The sequence below is a fragment of the Leucopleurus acutus genome (assembly GCF_964270905.1).
Source record: "Leucopleurus acutus genome assembly, chromosome: 16".
Lineage (NCBI taxonomy): Eukaryota > Metazoa > Chordata > Mammalia > Artiodactyla > Delphinidae > Leucopleurus > Leucopleurus acutus.
In genome coordinates, this window is record NC_139158.1 from 9,988,837 (window position 1) to 10,005,793 (window position 16,957).

The following is a 16,957-nucleotide window of genomic DNA, read 5'->3' on the forward strand; positions in this document are numbered from 1 at the left end:
TGTACTCTGCTAAATGCCCAAGGGCAGCACTGCATCCAGATGGGACGGTGCTCATGAAATATTCGTCCAAGACGAATACTATGTCAAGACAGTGAGCTGAAATGCTGAGAGGTGACATGGCGTGGCCCTTTGAGGCCTGGCGTTGCCTCTCAAAAGGCGAGGGCAGTGTGCAGCCCAGGCCTGCCCTGTCTTTATCTCTCTCCACCCACTGGCAGTGGTGCAGCAGGAGCCTGCAGGGGGAGGTGGGGTTGGTGAGTGAGTCCTGCGCTCCCAGAGAGGTGCACAGGTGACGGCCATGTCCAGCAACTGCGGGGACCTGAGCTGGTGGGCTTGCTTTGAGGTGCTGTCTTTTAATCCAGAAGGCTTTTTGTCATGTACCGACTGAGTCCGGCCCTGCCCTGGGCTTGAGAGGAGACAGAGGCGTGGAACTATGAGCGGATGGAACAAGAGATTTAGAGGAAACACCTTAAAGATCAACCCTTCTTTCTACAGATGGGAAACTGACACTTCAGGAAACCCAGAGTGCATGGTAGCGTGAAAGACGAGGACTTTTGAGTCAGACAGAGTATTCCTGGCACTTAGCGGCTGTGTGACCTTGGGCAGGTTACTTAACCTCTCTGAACCTTTGTGTCCTCGGCTGTGGTGAGCAGTGACCATGACCGCATCTGGGAAAGCTGCCAGCAGAGCATCCAAGCGCTCGTTGGGTGAATCCAGGCTGATCTTTCCCTGGCCTGTGTGGTGCTGCCGTGCCTGTGCAGAATGCCGGCCACCAGAGCAATCCCTGGTGGCAGGGGGTTAGCTAGATAAAGAGTGTCCTCCACCTCTCTGCAGGCTCTTAAGTGGCCCTGGGGCCCAGCGCTTGGTCCTAGTTGTTTGCTGACCTGGAGGAGGGTCAGGTTGATTCTTGCCACATCCGGGGTCCTGAAAACCATTTGGAAGGGCCACGTTGGGGCATATGGGAAGATGGAGGGCTCCAGGGGGTGCTGAGTTTGGGGTCTTGGTGTGGCCGAGGGGAGCCATGACTCCCCAAGATGGGGACACAGGAGGGAGGGTGTTATCTGGGATGCCTGACATTTGCAGTGTCTCGTGGGCACCCAGGTGGCTGGTAGGCCGTGATTGAAGAGAGAGATTCAGGAACTCTGAGATACGGCAGATCTAGGTTCCAAAGTCAGGAGCGCTGGCAAGAACAGGACCAGACCAGGGACAGCGGGTGAAGGGGGAGGAGGCACCAGGCAGTGCGGGAAGCTCTCTGCTCTGAGGGGCGGCCCTGGACTGGGAGTGGAGGCCCCTACCTGGCGCTGGTGCAGGGAGAGGGCTGGGCCTGCTGGACGGAGCGTGAAGGGCAGGCGGGGGCAGCAGACAGTCTGGGTGGCACAGAGCCCTTGGCTTCCTAAATGGAACTGAGTTCTGTGAGACTTTCCAGATTAACACAGGAGCTGTTTTTCTTCACAGACCCATTCTGTCTGCTCTGCCCCTCACCTCCCAGGCCCTGGCTCCCTGCCGGCTCCCCACCCCAGAGGCCCAGCCCCGTGATTACTGTGCGAGGGTGCCCGGGCCCTTCCTGGAACTCCAGCTCCCTCCCCAGCCCAGGGCACGAGCCCCGCAGCCCGGACCTTCACCATGCCAGCCACTCCCACCCAGCCCGGCCCTGTCCCTGGGGGGCTCCACTGACCCCCCCTCCTGCTCTTCTAGGCCAAGGAGAGGAGTGAGGGGAGCACGGGGTCCAAGCAGAAAGTGCCCGTGGAGGGCTGCCCTGGACGCTAGGCCGGAAGGGTGTGCAGCCCCTACACCCCCAAAGCATGCCTGTCTCCCTGGTCACAGGCCTGGGGCTCTTGGTCTGCAAGGCATCCAGGGTGAGTTCTGAGAGCCCAGCTCAGTCAGGCGGGCACACACTGCTGGACCCATTACTGCCCCCTCCCCGGCACCGGCCCGGGCTTTAGCCGCATCCAGCACATTGTGACCTTTCTCCCTTCAGTGCCCACACATGGGCCAGTCCTACACCTGCTGTCTTTTCCCACCCGCACCCCACTCATCACAGACCCCTACCTGCCTTCCAAGAGACCACTTGAACATCCTGCTCTCCCAGGGGGCCTCCCCAGACTTGCACGGACGGGGTAGGCACCCTGATTCATGCCCCACGTCTCCTCGGAGGTGTCCCCCGTCGCATTTCTGGGCGCCACCCTTGCCAGGCTGTGAGTTCCTGGGAGGAGGCTCACGGCCTCCCTCTCCTCAGGGTGATCCATGCCTGACATGGGGCCTGTACGGGGGGAAGGTGTTCAGAGAATGTGGGGCGGGTGGATGGATGTACAGACAGACGGCTGAGGCCAGAAACAGGCCGCAGGGGAGTGGGCGGGCCCTGGAGAGTCTGCGCCGGCAGGTGAGGGTCTGGGCCGCCATGGGGGAGAAGGAGTAGGTACGGTGGCCGAGACCGTGCCGACCCTCACGCCCCCTCGTGTTCCTCTTGTAGATGAAGATGATGCCAACAGACTTGGGGAGAAGGTGATCCTCCGGGAGCAGGTGAAGGAGCTCTTCAACGAGAAATACGGTCAGTGCGTGGCGGGGGAGGGCAGGGCCTGGGGGGCAGCCTTCCTTGGAGGCGCCCCTCCCTCTGCAGCCAGCCTGGCCTCCAGTTGCCCCCAGCTGGCCTGTCCGCTCCCTGGGGACATAGTTGCCCTGTCCGAGACTGATGGGAGCTGATCCCTCTTTCTCCCCATCCAAGAAAGGGGAAAAAACCCTGATCTGTGATGCACACAGTAGGGATGGCTATGGTGAGCATTTCTGTTTTTCTAGGGCTGGGCTGTGTGGCAGAGGCCGTGCCCCACGGCCAAGTGCTTGTTCATGCAGACGCTTGTCTGCCCAACACACACTCAGCCCTGAGATTCCGGAGGAAGGCATCTGATCCCTCCGTCCAGGGGCTCAGTGTCGGGAGGGAACTGGCCGTGGAATATATGAAAGGTGCCAGGTCCTGTGCAGAAGGCATCCAGGTGCCAGGGCAGAACCCAGGATGGTGCAGTTGATAATACGGTTACCACTGATGGAGCATTTTCTAGATTACCGGGTGCCAGGCTGCACTAGGTGCCCTATATACATTTTGTTCGTGATGAATTTAGTAGTATTGGCTCCACTTTGTATTGTAGCAGAGAAAGACAGTTAAAAAAAAAAAGAAAGAATTTCAGAGAGTGACAAAGGAAAACAGGAAAATGTAGAAGTGTGATGAGGGTGAGACGGGGTAGCCGTGGTCTGTCTGGATCGGTGAACCAGAAAGCTCCTTGGGGACTTCCCTGGTGGCGCAGTGGTTAAGAATCCACCTGCTAGTGTAGGGGACACGGGTTCAAGCCCTGGTCCAGGAAGATCCCACATGCCGCGGAGCAACTAAGCCCGTGCACCACAACTACTGAGCCTGCGCTCTAGAGCCCGTGAGCCACGACTCCTGAGCCCACGTGCCACAACTACTGAGCCTGAGTGCCACAACTACTGAAGCCCGCGTGCCTAGAGCCCATGCTCCGCAAAAAGATAAGCCACTGCAATGAGAAGCCCGCGCACCCCAACGAAGAGTAGCTCCCACTCGCCACAGCTAGAGAAAGCCCACACTCAGCAGTGAAGACCCAACGCAGCCAAAAATAAAATTAATTAATTGAAAAAAAAAGAAAGAAAGAAAGCTCCTTGGAAGAAGGGATGTTTTAGCCAGAACTTGAATGTCAGGAGGGGACAGACATTAGAAGGAAGCTTGCCAGGCAGAGGGAACAGCTCGGTGACTGGGGAGCAGCGAGAAGTCAGGAGGGCCTGGAGTGGGAAGATGTCCTGATGACGGGGTGGGGAGAGGTGGGCAGGCCAGGACTCCGAGTTGGGGTTTCATTTTGAGAGTAACAGGAAGCAGCTCTGCTGGTGGTTTGTGGTGTCTTTTTCACTTTTTATTTTGGAATCAGTTTTCGAACATATACAAAAGCAGAGAGAATGACAAAATGACCCACCATGTAACTCAAACCTGGCTTCTGTGCTTACCAATATTTTGCCAATCTTAGTTCATCTCTTTCCACAGGCACACTTTGATAGGTTTAGTACTTTGAAACAAATCTAAGACATCCCGTCATTTCAGCCACAAATACCTAAGTAAGGGCTTTTATGTTTTCTAACACAATTGGAGTGGATTTTTAGCAGCATCAGGTCCTCATTTGTCAGGTCCAGGCGTGCACACTTAACAAATCATTGCACTGGGCATGTGTGAAAGTGCCTGTTTCATTGCCAGTGTTGGATATTGAATTTTTTTTTTTTTTTTTTTGGGTGAGCCTTGAGGCATGCGGGATCTTAGTTCCCTGACCAGGGATCAAACCCATGCCCCCTTCAGTGGTAGCACAGAGTCTGACCACTGAACTGCCAGGGAATTCGATGGATTTTTTATTTTATTTTATTGAAGTATAGTTGATTTACAATGTTGTATTATTTCTGCTATACAGCAAAGTGACTCAGTTATATATATTCTTTTTCATATTCTTTTCCATTCTGGTTTATCACAGGGTATTGAATATAGTTCCCTGTGCTATACAGTAGGACCTTGTTGTTTATTCATCCCGTATATACTAGTTTGTATTTGCTAATCCCAAGCTCCCACTCTTTCCCACCCCCACCCCTCCTGGATTTTTAGTTTTGCTAATTGGATAAAAAAAAAAAGTGGTGTGTGTGTTGACTTATAAACTCTCAGTGGTGCGGTGGCTACTGAGTGGGACTGTGCTGGGTCCCAGCCGTTCCCCACAGAGCTTGGCTTTGACAGGGGACATCTTCCCTGACTCCCTGTGCCCTCTAGGTGAGGCCCTGGGCCTGAACCGGCCTGTGCTCGTCCCTTACAAACTGATTCGGGACAGCCCAGATGCTGTCGAGGTCACAGGCCTGCCCGATGACATCCCTTTCCGGAACCCCAACACATATGACATACACCGGCTGGAGAAGATCCTGAAGGCCCGGGAGCACGTCCGCATGGTCATCATCAACCAGCTCCAGTGAGTGCCCCCAGCACCTGCGTCAGGGTGGGCAGGAGGGTGGGGGCCATGGGAGAGGGTGCTGCTTGGATCTGGGAGGGGAACGCCCAAAGCAGGCCCAGCCAGGAGTCAGAGAGAGAGACAGAGAGAAAAGGAGAGAGAGGGACCTTTCACTTGCACAGAATCCAGGAGATGGACTAGCTTAACACTCTCATCTTAAAGATCAGGAAACTGGTGAGGAAAGGGACAGTGTAAGTCACAGTGGGTCAGCTGGGCTCTAGACCCAGGTAGCTTAGTCCATTCGGGCTGCTGTAACAAAATACCACAGACCAGGTAGCTTAAACAAAAGAAGTTTATTTCTCACCATTCTGGAGGCTGGGAAGTCCAAGATCAAGGTGCCAGCAGATTTGGCATCTGGTGAGGCTCTTCCTGGTTCACAGATGGCCCTCTTTTCGCTGTGTCCTCACATGGTGGAAGGGACAAGGGAGCAATCTGGGGCCTTTAATAAGGGCACTAATCCTGTTCTCGAGGGCTCCACCCTCCTGACCTAATCACCTCCCAAAGACCCCACCAACAAATACCATCACATTGGGGATTAGGTTTCAACATTTGAACTTTTCGGGGACACTAGCATTCAGTCTGTAGCCCCGGATGTCCTGATTACAACCCCTTTCAACTGAAACACAGGCCTCAGCATTCATGGGTGTTGGTTTACTTTTTGGATTTTAATTAAATTTGATTTTTTTTTTTTTTTTACTATTCCCCTCATGTTTACCCATTTTACTGTATTTAGAAAATAACAGTAATTCAGTACCCCCACCCCTCAGAGACAACCACTGTCTGTATTTTACTATATATCCTTATAGAGTTTTTTTTTTAAATATGGTAGTTTATTTGATTATTTTCTGATTTAGAAACAATACACACAGCAAACTTGGGAAAATACAAAAAGTAGAAAAAACGAGGAAGATAACCCATAACACTCCTGTTCAGAGTTAACACTGGTGGTGCTTTTTTTTTTTTTTAATAATATTTATTTATTGGCTGCACCGGGTCTTCGTTGCGGCATGCAGGATCTTTAGTTGTGGCATGTGGGATCTAGTTCCCTGACCAGGGATCAAACCCGGGTCCCTTGCATCAGGAGCACAGAGTCTTAACCGCTGGACCACCAGGGAAGTCCCTGATGGTGCATTTCTTTCTTAGTTTTTCCTCTACCCATATTTTCTTTTCAATTTTATACTCCATGTTTTAAAATTAAAATAGTATTTGCATGTGTCAAAAAAAATCAAATTATTCAGAGGGGTCTCAAATGAAAAGTAGAGGTTTCCCTTCCTTCCCAACTACAGTCCACTCCCTGAAGTAACTTCTGGAAAATAGGAGAAAATGCCCACCTCACACCCTGTAGGCATACTTTCCACAGAGAACCACCAAAGACATTCTGGGGTTTTCCTTCAACGTTTCCACTTCTCTTTTAATGCCTGTTAGATATATATTTTGAAAAATGAAACTGAGATCAAACAGTATTTATCTGTAGACAGTAAGTAAAACTTGCTGTTTCCTCTCTGGCTATCTTGCGTGTATTTGACCATTATCCATTTCCATGATAACGCCCTTTAATGACTGTTTAGATGGACCATAATGTCCTCTACTGATGGACATTTAGGTTACATCTAATTTGTGGGGGGTGGTTCATATAATAACACTGCAAGTAAAATAATCAATAAAATAAAAAGTAAAAGATATATTAAGATATACTACTGTCTCAAATATCCATTTACATAAACCTAGGCACACACTTTTGATTACTTGGTCAGACGACACCCTCGCTCTCTAGAGGAAACCAGGTCCCGAGACTGGCGATCACGCACCTGCTCTGGGCGGGGATGCTGACCGTTTTCATCCGGGTCTTACCTGGCTAATGTCCCAGCAGTGGCGGCATCTCATCTCATGTCATCTCACGAGAGATGTCGCCCAGACTCAGGGAGCAGGTGAGAAGGAGGAGGGGAAACCTCATTTTCTAACTGCCACCTCATCTTTCTCTTTTTCAGGCCTTTTGCAGAAATCTGCAATGATGCCAAGGTGCCAGGTAAGTCAGAGGCTAAAGAGGCCATCCTTGGGAAATCCCTGGCAGTCCAGTGGTTAGGACTCTGAGCTTCCACTACAGGGGGCACGGGTTCAATCCCTGGTCAGGGAACTGAGATCCCACAAGCCACGCGGTGTGGCTGGGAAAAAAAAAAAAAAAAAAGGCCACCCTTCTGCCTCTCAGGGACCAGAGTCTATGGACAGATCTGGGCCAAGTGACATGCAATAGAGGGACGTGTAGTCCCCCTGCCCAGTACCTCCCCAGGGAGCCTGAGACCTCCCTCTGCAGCGCCAGTATCCCCAGATGCTGGAAGGACAGGAAGCCTGCAGGCACCCTTCAGAGAGGCCCTGCCACAGAGGGCCAGATCAGCTAGAGAGGATCAGCTAGAGAGGGTGTCAGATCTGCTAGAGAGGGTGAGGGACAGGCTGGAACCAGCAAGAGGGGGCGTCAGGTAGGATGGCGGAAGTCACCTGGGGAGGGGAGGAGGGGTGACGTGGGGTCGGCAGGGGTGAGGCAGGCGGGCGCTGCCGGAGCCTGGCTGGGCCCCCTAGATTCTGCCTGCATTTGCAGGGCAGCACCTGCACCAGACCCTGGTCTTCTGGAACCTTTCAGGGCGCAAGAACCTGGGAAACTCTGGGATTCTGATTAAGCAGGCGTGCCATAGAGCTCGAGAGGATGGAGCCCTGGGGATTGGGAGGTGCACCTCCGATTAAGAAACACCCATCTCGTCCCACCTCTCATGGTACCTCTGGGAAACTGAGGCCCAGGGAGGGGAAGGGACTTGCCAAGGCCATATAGTGAGTTGGCGGCCGCCTAGAACCTGGTGTCCGGACCATCCTTCTGAACCACAGGCCACCGTGGACTGCAGGCCCCAGCGTGGCTGCTTAACGGGGACAGTGATGGAATTCAGCGAGGGGGCCCCACCCCAGCCTGAGACCCAAGATGGCCCAACTCCAGATGGTCCCAGTTCCCCTGGGACACCACAGCCTGGGGTGGCACAGGCAACCAGCAGCCACCTCCTTCTAGCACGTGATGCCACGGGCATGGCACTAGGCACTCATGGTAGAGAGGTGACTAGGTTTGGGAGCTGCTCCCAAGTCAAAGGCACACACGCAGAAGGCTCCATGGAGGCCTCAGGGAGGAGAGTTTGGGACAAATGATCAGAGACTGGATGCTGTCACTTACATCCACCCCCCCCCCCATGGCCATCTTTAGGGTCCACAGCCCTGGGCCAGCGCCTCTGACTTGTTGGCATGTGAAGCCTCCTACAAAAACTCCTCCTCCCTGGCTCGCAACCTGGGCTCCTCCTGCCTCCAGAGCCTCCTGTTTCCCGGGGTCTTTACACCACATCCCAGATGCCAGGCTCTGGTTTTGCTTCAGCAGCTGAACGAACAATTGCCCCCTGGGCCCAGCCTGCCCTCATGCTGTGTCATTAAGACCCTTCTGGTGGGCTGTGTCAGTAACCTGTCCGTCCACTCAGTCAAGCCCAATCCCCACCTGTGCATCACACAGCAGCAAATCGTTTTTTGTTTTTTTTGGCCTTGAGAATTCGGGGATCTTAGTTCCCCGACCAGGGATGGAACCCGGTCCCCTGCAGTGGAAGTGCAGAGTCCTAACCACTGGACCGCCAGGGAATTCCCCAATATACAGCTGCACATCTTTTTGATAAGTCTTACATAGTCACATGAATTGAATTCAGCAGCAACATGACCCCTGCTAGTCCTGCTGTGTGCTGGGCTTGGTGCTAGGCTCTTTCCTACACATAATCTCCTTTGAGTCTCATATCACAGCTGTCCCCTTTTGGCTCAGAGAGGTTAATCAATTTACCAGGGTCACACAGCTAGTAGGTGGCAGCAGTGGAGTTTGCACTTAGGACTTCTGGCTCTAAACCAGGGTTTCTTTCCATTGGGACACTGCCTGTCTACTAGTACCTGTGACCTGTCATCATTCACAGCAAATCAGATCTGGGTCGTCACACATCAGCGGTAACAGTAGCAACAATACTGATACCAATTCTCAGTTTCTGACTATTTACTGGGGACCAGGCACATTAGCTCATGTGACTCTCCCAGCAAGCCTGCAGGATCTTACATTTTACTTGTGACAGAATGAAGGCTCGTTGGCCACTAAGTGACTCCCCTTAAGACTTAAGTCTGTGTGGCTCAGAGTCTGGGAGTTCTGGGGAGGCCGGGAGCCCGCAGGCTACATGGTCTGAGGAGAGTATAAGGAAACCTGCTGGAGAGACCCACCTGGGGGAGAAGGCTCTATCGTTAGCAAAGCAGACAGGTGAGCGGGAGCAGGAAGGTGGGCGAGTGGGGCGCGGGGCTGCTTAGGGAAGGAGGCCGGAGAGATGGGCCTCAGCCGCTGGTGGGCCGGGAGCCCTGAGTGCTGAGAGGGGGACTTCAAACCAGAGAGCAAGGCCTTCTCCGTGGGGGGTCAGGAGGCCAAGACACAGTGGCCCTGGCACCTGGCGTCAGCAACCCTTTCTCCCACCAGCCAAAGACAGCAGCATCCCCAAGCGCAAGAGAAAGCGGGTCTCCGAAGGGAATTCCATCTCGTCTTCCTCCTCCTCTAACCCGGAGTCAGTGGCATCCACCAACCAGATCTCACTCGTGGTAAAGTTGCGCAGACCTGGACCTGACTGCTCTTCTCTCTGGCTTTCAGCCGGCACTCGGGCAGGCTCGTCTACTCCGGAGCGTGGGTCTGGGGTGCGGGGAAATGCTGGGCACTGAGTAGAGTCTGCAGACGCATCTGCCTGCCCTACCCATGAGACAGTCCACCCCCCTCTCATCAGTGCCCACAGGCGCCCGGGGAAGGAGCTCACACCCCCACTGTGCAGATGGGCAAGCTCAGGCCGAGGAGGGGGAAGGGACCTGACCACCCACTCGGCAGGACCTCAAGCAGACTCCTGGGTTCCTGGGGCATTCAGATGTTAGACTAATCTCTGTGATCACATCACATGCTCTGAGCCACAGCCCTGTGAGGTGTTCCCTGCAGTTACGTAGACAAGGAAAACCAGGGTCAGAGGCCGCATGACTCTGTGGCCTCATGGCTGGTCAGTGGTGGATGGAGACCCCGCCTCCAAAGCGCCACCTGTTCTGCCATGTAGCTGGATTTTTCTCTCCCACCCACGAGGAAAACCTCATTAAGGGCACACACTTGAGGGTTCTTCCTGATTTCAAAATATTAGCTTTGAAATCCTGAGTCCAAATGGGGAGAATATTGGAAGACAGTTGAAAATGACTTTAGGATTTGTTTATCCTTGGACCCCTTCCTGCTAAACCCCGAAGCTCAGGCTTTGCCTCTGTTCCTGCCAGGGTGCTCACAGAGGGTCTCTAGCCCCTCGCACCACCCAGAGAGACAGGACAGCTGCTTTGGGGCCTGAGGCCTGGAGGGGGCTGAGTTGATGGTGGTGACCAGCAGTTCTGAGCCAATCCCCAATTCCCTCCCCACATGTCTGCTCACATGGCTAGGCCCCCAGGACACAGGTGGGAATAGGTCAGAAGACTCCAGCCCAGGCCCCATGGCCACTGGTGAACTGCGTGACCTTAGACAGGTCACGTCCCGTCTCTGGGCATTCCATGGCCTCAAAATAAATAGCATTTGAGGAAGCCCTTCAGAAAGCAGCGCTGAGTGTTCTGGTATGCTCTCCACGTCACCCGGAGTCCTAACCCGGGCTCTCTGTCCCCCTCTTTCTAGCAATGGCCAATGTACATGGTGGACTATGCCGGCCTGAACGTGCAGCTCCCGGGACCTCTGAATTACTAGACCTCAGTGCTGAATCAGGACCTCACTCAGAAAGACTAAAGGAAATGTAATTTATGTACAAAGTGTATATTCGGATATGTATCGATGCCTTTTAGTTTTTCCAATGATTTTTACACTATATTCCTGCCGGCAAGGCCTTTTTAAATAAGTAAAAAAAAAAAAAAAAAAAAACCATTGCCTTTGTTCCTGTTGCGTGTTCTCTCTTGGAATTTGTGGCTGCAGCTGTCACTGGAACGAGGTCAGGAAACCCAGCTCAGGTGGCCTGCCTGGGCCCTCCGTCCTTGCCAAAGCAGAGACGGTGGCCCTGACCGCGGGGTCCTGGGTACAGACTTCACTCATTTGGCTGCTGCTGGGGTCACATGACCTCAGGATGCGGCACCACGGAAGGCAAAGTGCTAGGCTGACCCCCCTGGCCTCAGGGAGCGTTCAGTGTGGTAAGGGGCCGTCTTGCCCTTGCCCCAGTAACTCAGGTGAAGTCAGAAAAGTCAAGTATGGGGACTTCCCTGGTGGCACAGCGATTAAGATTCCGAGCTCCCAATGCAGGGGGCCTGGGTTTGATCCCTGGTCCAGGAACTAGGTCCCACATGCCACAACTGAGGAGCCCACATGCCGCAACAAAGGAGCCAGTGAGCTGCAACTAAGGAGCCTGCCTGTCGCAACTAAGACCTGATGCAACCAAATAAATAAATAAATATATATATATATATATATATTTAAGTCAAGTATGATAAGCAGGTATGGAATCTCCATAGCTGGAGGGAAGGCATCTTGGCGAAGGGGCTTTGGGTTGGGCCTGGAGGGCTGGGGTGGGTTTTTTTGTGTGTGTTTTTCTTTAACATCTTTATTGGAGTATAATTGCTTTGCAATGGTGTGTTAGTTTCTGCTGTACAACAAAGTGAACAGCTATACATATACATATATCCCCATATCTCCCCCCTCTTGCATCTCCCTCCCACCCTCCCACCCTCCCTATCTCACCCCTCTAGGTGGTCACAAAGCATGGAGCTCATCTCCCTGTGTAATGCAGCTGCTTCCCACTAGCTATCTATTTACATTTGGTAGCATATATATGTCCATGCCACTCTCTCACTTCATCCCAGCTTACCTTCCCTCTCCCCGTGTCCTCAAGTCCATTCTCCACGTCTGCGTCTTTATTCCTGTCCTGCCCCTAGGTTCTTCAGAACCATTTTTTTTAATTTTTTTAAGATTCCATACATATGTGTTAGCATACGGTATTTGTTTTTCTCTTAAAAATATGGAATGCTTCACAAATTTGCGTGTCATCCTTGCCCAGGGGCCATGCTAATCTCTGTATCCTTCCGATTTTAGTGTAGGTGCTGCCGAAGCCAGCACCTGGGGTGGGTTTTTGACAGAGTTCTGGGTACTGAAGCAGAGTGATGGGTCACAGCTGCTTCTCAGAAAGACCTCTTTGGTGGCAGGTGGAAAGGTGAAGGAAAGGATGAGACCGGAGGCAGAAAGACAAGTCAAAAGGGCCTGGCGGTAGTCCAGGCCGGGCACCCAGTGGCCGCTCATTCAGTCCTGGTGGGGAAGGCAGGGCGCCCTTACCTAGCGCAGAATCAGGAAATGGTCCTAGAAGCACATTAGGAGTTGGTGGGACAAAGCGGGGAGGGCTGGCGCAGGACGGTGGCACAAAGCGGGGGAGAGCCGCACGTGCAAAGGCAGGGAGGCCCGGACTGAGAACCTGGAAGTTCCAGGAACAAGGAGTCGCTGGAGCAGAGGACTCAAGGAGAGCGGCTGGAAGTGTGACGGATAGGTGGGTGTGTTCCCAGCAGGCTGCTGCCTGCACATGGTGCTGTGATCGAGAGGTGGGCGGGGGCAGAAATGCAGCCTGGGTTCTGCTGGCCCAGCCTTGCACGTTGCATCCTGTTCTCCCTGGCCCTGGTGGAAGACCTTGTGGGCCGGGTAAAGGTGATGGGGTATGGTGGTGAGAGCCACAGCACGGAGTACCAGGGGAGAACCAAGACCAGATCTGCATTTTGGAAGGGTCCACTTCCAGCAGCCAGGAAGCTTCAGAGGAGAGAGAAGCTGGAGGCCATGTGGGAGGCTCTTGTAGTTGTTCCAGCGAGCGCTGGCAGGGGTTGAGCCAGGTGGAGAATAACAGGGAGGGCAGCCAACAGGACTTGGAGGTCAATTGGATGCAAGTGCTGGGGCGTAGAGGAGTCAGGGTGACCACGGGGTCCAGCCAAGGTCCAGCAGGAAGCCTGCAGCTTGGAGGAACTGAGTCCTGAATCAGCTAAGTACACGATCCAAACGGTTCAGGAGCTTCTGCCAGCCCTGTGGGTTAGCCCGGTGCCCAGAGCTGGGAGGGAAGGCCCTGTCCCAGCCTTCCAGACTCTGCTTCCTCCTAGAAAGACGCAAGAAGCCAGAACCACGAGCTGGGTATGCCCCACCCAAACTTGTCCTCTTTCTGCCACATGCCAGTGGCCCCAGGACCTGCCAGGGCTCTCCACTCCATCCTCAGGCCCCTGGCCCTGGGCCCAGCTGGCCTTGTAATCTCCAGGATCAGGGGGAGGGGCGACCCCCTCTACTGACCACCCCCCCCAAGGCATAAACTGCCTAGGAGATCAAGGACATCGTTGCAGCTGCCACCTTGCCTTCAAGCCCCCTTCTCTTGCCACCCAGCCTTCCCCCATCTCATCCTATCTCTCCCTGGATTAAAAAAACCCCACTGCTTTCCCTCCCCCGCAGCACTGAGTGCCAACTTCTTGGCGCTCCCGGTCTGTCCCCCTCCTCTGCCTCTCATCCCACCGATCTGTCCCCTTTCTTCTCCACGTCAGCCACAGAGCAGTTGAGCGGCTGCAGCCTTGGCACCGGCCTCCTCGCGGCCTGGCCGGCCTGGGACTCGGGTCCACCTGGCGCCCCCGCACCCCAGCTGGCGCCTCCCGGTTGTCTAGACCGACCAGGGTCGCCCCGCCCCCGGGCTCAGATCTGCGGCCAGAGCCGGAAGTGGCTCCGGCCCCGGGAGGGCGGGGCTCCGCGTGCCCGAGACGGTGCTGCCGCCGACTGCGCGGAGAGGCGGGGAGCCCCGGGGAAGGGCGCTGGAACCCCGGAACACCAGCGCTGCGGACTGCAGAGTGTCTGCATCTGTCATCTTTCGGACGTGTGCAAATAGGTAGGTTGGTGCAGCAAACCTTCGCGCCTTGTTGCCGGACTTCATTTCACAAAAGCATAAGGCGGAACCCCTCCCGTCAAGTCAAACCTTTTGAACCAAGAGGTGACCTGTGTCCGTTTCCCCTCCTGTCCCGGGCGCTCCGGGCTTTGGGAGGTGTGTCCGGGCTGAGTACGGAGGATGTGCTTGGGGGCCGCTGGCCACCTCCCCTCCACCCCCCACCCCGCCTGCTCGCTTTGCCCAGTGTGCCCAGCCAGCACCCCCAGATACGCTGGGGGATGCCTTACCGAGTATGTCCTCCCAAGCATCCCCTGTTTTCTGCAAGAGAGCCAGATGCTGTTTATGCAACCTCTCCAGAATCTCAGCGTACTGTACTTTTTAAAGTGATTTGATTCAAAGCACTCATTCTTTAATTAAACTTCATTTAGCTGCCATCTGTCTGGGTTCAAAATTGGCTTCGTGTTTTGCAACTCTAAATGAGAATTGTTATTGGATTTGTAAACACATGCACCAAAAAAAAAAAATCACAAAACACTTTCAAAAGTAATAAATGAGGAATGTGCAGAAGCATGTTGGGAGCTGCATCTTAGGCGTCCTAATTGCTGGGGAATGTATTCTGGTGGGTACATAATCATTTTATATACAAATCTTTGTATAGAAATCTGGTATCAATGAAAAGATCAAGATTATAGAAAATGCTGGAATTATATCTGACTGAAAACAGTAATAAAGCAATAATCAGAGCAGGGACAAAGCGAGGGTGAGGCCGGAGGGGGGCGGGGAGCAGCTCTCATGCACCTGTTTCCCTGCAGGGAGCCTCCCTCACCTGCCCAGCTGCTTCCCTTCTGCTAAAAAAGGAAGAGGGTGAGCCTGAGCTCTACTGGCAGGGGCTTCACAACAACCCTTCTAGATACCTTTTTAAGTAAGGAGTCAAAGCTTTATTAAGGCTCAGCTGCTGACCTCCAAGGTGTAGGGTCTGCTCCCTCCCACCTGGGCCAGGCAGAGAAGGAGAACGAAGAGAAAAGATGGAGAGGGATGGTAGCACCTCTTTGAAGCCTCATGTAGTGGCTCTTCAGGAAGAATAGTATTAAAGATTTTTCAGTGGGGAAACTGAGGCACGAAGACAGTGGAGGAGCAGAACTGGAGGCTGGTGGTCGCAGGATGGGCAGCTCTTGGTGTCAGAGTTTCTGGTTGATCGAGTTTGGAGGACGCAGAAGTGAGAAGGGGGGTAGAGGTTGACGTGTGTGGATTGAAGCAGGACCCCAGCAACCCAAAGACTCTCTTTGAGTGATCTGGCCTCTGCCCCGTGCTCCCCTGATCTCATCTCCCGGGCTGTCTCCCCAGCACTGCCCTTCTGTCACATGGGGTTGGGGGTCCTTCTTTCATTTCCTCAAAGAGGCCTCTCCTTCTTCCCAACTCACGTGGCAGCGCCTTCCTGTTTTACCTTTCACTGAAATGTCCCCTCCACGGAGGCCTCTCCAAACCGTCCAGTCTAAGGCAGAAATACCCTCCACCTCATAATTTTTAAATTTCACCTCCTTTAAAAAAAAAAACCATGTTGGGCTTCCCTGGTGGCGCAGTGGTTGAGAGTCTGCCTGCTGATGCAGGGGACACGGGTTCGTGCCCCGGTCCGGGAAGATCCCACATGCCGCGGAGCGGCTGGGCCTGTGAGCCATGGCCGCTGAGCCTGCGCATCCGGAGCCTCTGCTCCACAACGAGAGAGGCCACAACAGTGAGAGGCCCGCGTACTGTAAAATAAATAAATAAATAATAAAATAAAATAAAACCATGTCATTACTGCACTCATCTCCACAGGGGGCAGAAAGTGAGCCTTCCCTTAACTCTATTTTTTTTTTATTTTTATTTTTTGGCTGCACCACTCAGCTTGCAGGATCTTAGTTCCCCGACCAGGGATCGAACCCAAGCCCTCAGCAGTGAAAGCACCGAGTCCTAAAACCACTGGACCTCCAGGGAATTCCCTTCCTTTAACTCTAGATCCTCCTTCCTAGTGATTCCAGTAACCTTGCCCCCACCCCATCACCCTCCCATCTACGGGGAACCAGGACAGGTGCCTCTGCCTGTTTTCCACCATTAAAGCCTGCTTGTTTGATTTCTGGTCAAGCGTTTAGACTCCAGAAGCCTGATGTTTCAACATCAATGTCCCTGAAATGGTCCACCTAAGATGCAGGAAATGGGAGCCAGGATAAACACTAGGTGCTACAAGAGGTACGGAAAACACTCCACCTGGCTTACACTTTTGCAGATAATAGTAATATAACCACTATATACTAACTGTCTAAAATGCCAGAGCCATTAGGTAAGACCTTTTGTGTGCACTGTTAGTCCTCACAGCCCTGCAAGGTAAATATTCTTTCTTCCTCTTACAGATGAAGAATTTGAGGTTCAAAAAAGATCAAGGGTTATTATCCAGGGTTACACAACTAGGAAAAATTGAGCACCAAGCCAGGATTCAAAGCTAGGGCTGCCTGACTTAGAGGATTCAGGCCACCAAGCGCTGCCCCAAGGTAGATCCTGCATGCAGCTGCCCCTCCCCGCTCTGCAAACATGGCAAGGGGTGGAAAAGCAGTGGGCAACCTCCAGCTGGGAGGAGTTCTTGTCTCGTTTCCTCCTTGTTTGAAGAAGAACAGAGGTACATTTAGAAAGAGGGGTCTTCCCTGGTGGCGCAGTGGTTAAGAATCCATCTGCCAATGCACGGGACATGGGTTCGTGCCCTGGTCCGGGAAGATCCCACATGCCGCAGAGCAACTAAGCCCACGCGCCACAACTACTGAGCCTGCGCTTTAGAGCCCGCGAGCCACAACTACTGAAGCCCACGCGCCTAGAGCCCATGCTGCGCAACAAGAGAAGCCACCGCAATGAGAAACCCACGCACCGCAACAAAGAGTAGCCCCCGCTCACCACAACTAGAGAAAGTCCACGGGCAGCAACAAAGACCCAACGCAGCCAAAAATAATAATAAATAAATTTATTTAAAAAATAAGA

The 16,957-nt window shown here is 53.4% G+C and overlaps 2 protein-coding genes across 4 annotated transcripts in view; both read left to right on the plus strand.

Annotated features, from left to right (window-relative positions):
- Positions 1-11,091, plus strand: part of GTF2IRD1 (GTF2I repeat domain containing 1) — a gene marked incomplete at its 5' end in the record, with an annotated part of 77,391 nt that extends 66,300 nt beyond the window's left edge. For 2 of the 3 annotated variants that reach the window (XM_082857694.1, XM_082857695.1), the window contains 5 exons: positions 2,468-2,545; positions 4,802-4,994; positions 7,022-7,059; positions 9,553-9,671; positions 10,756-11,091. In XM_082857694.1, coding sequence (XP_082713820.1) covers positions 2,468-2,545; positions 4,802-4,994; positions 7,022-7,059; positions 9,553-9,671; positions 10,756-10,824 — 497 coding nt within the window. In that variant the 3' untranslated portion in view covers positions 10,825-11,091. Of the gene's footprint in view, positions 1-2,413; positions 2,546-4,801; positions 4,995-7,021; positions 7,060-9,552; positions 9,672-10,755 lie in introns of all 3 variants that reach the window. The other variant, XM_082857693.1, reaches the window with a different exon arrangement.
- A 2,805-nt stretch (positions 11,092-13,896) lies between these two features.
- Positions 13,897-16,957, plus strand: part of GTF2I (general transcription factor IIi) — a 146,102-nt gene continuing 143,041 nt past the window's right edge. The window contains exon 1 of the mRNA XM_082857692.1: positions 13,897-13,957. The gene's annotated coding sequence lies outside the window, so the exon portion shown is untranslated. The remainder of the gene's footprint in view (positions 13,958-16,957) is intronic.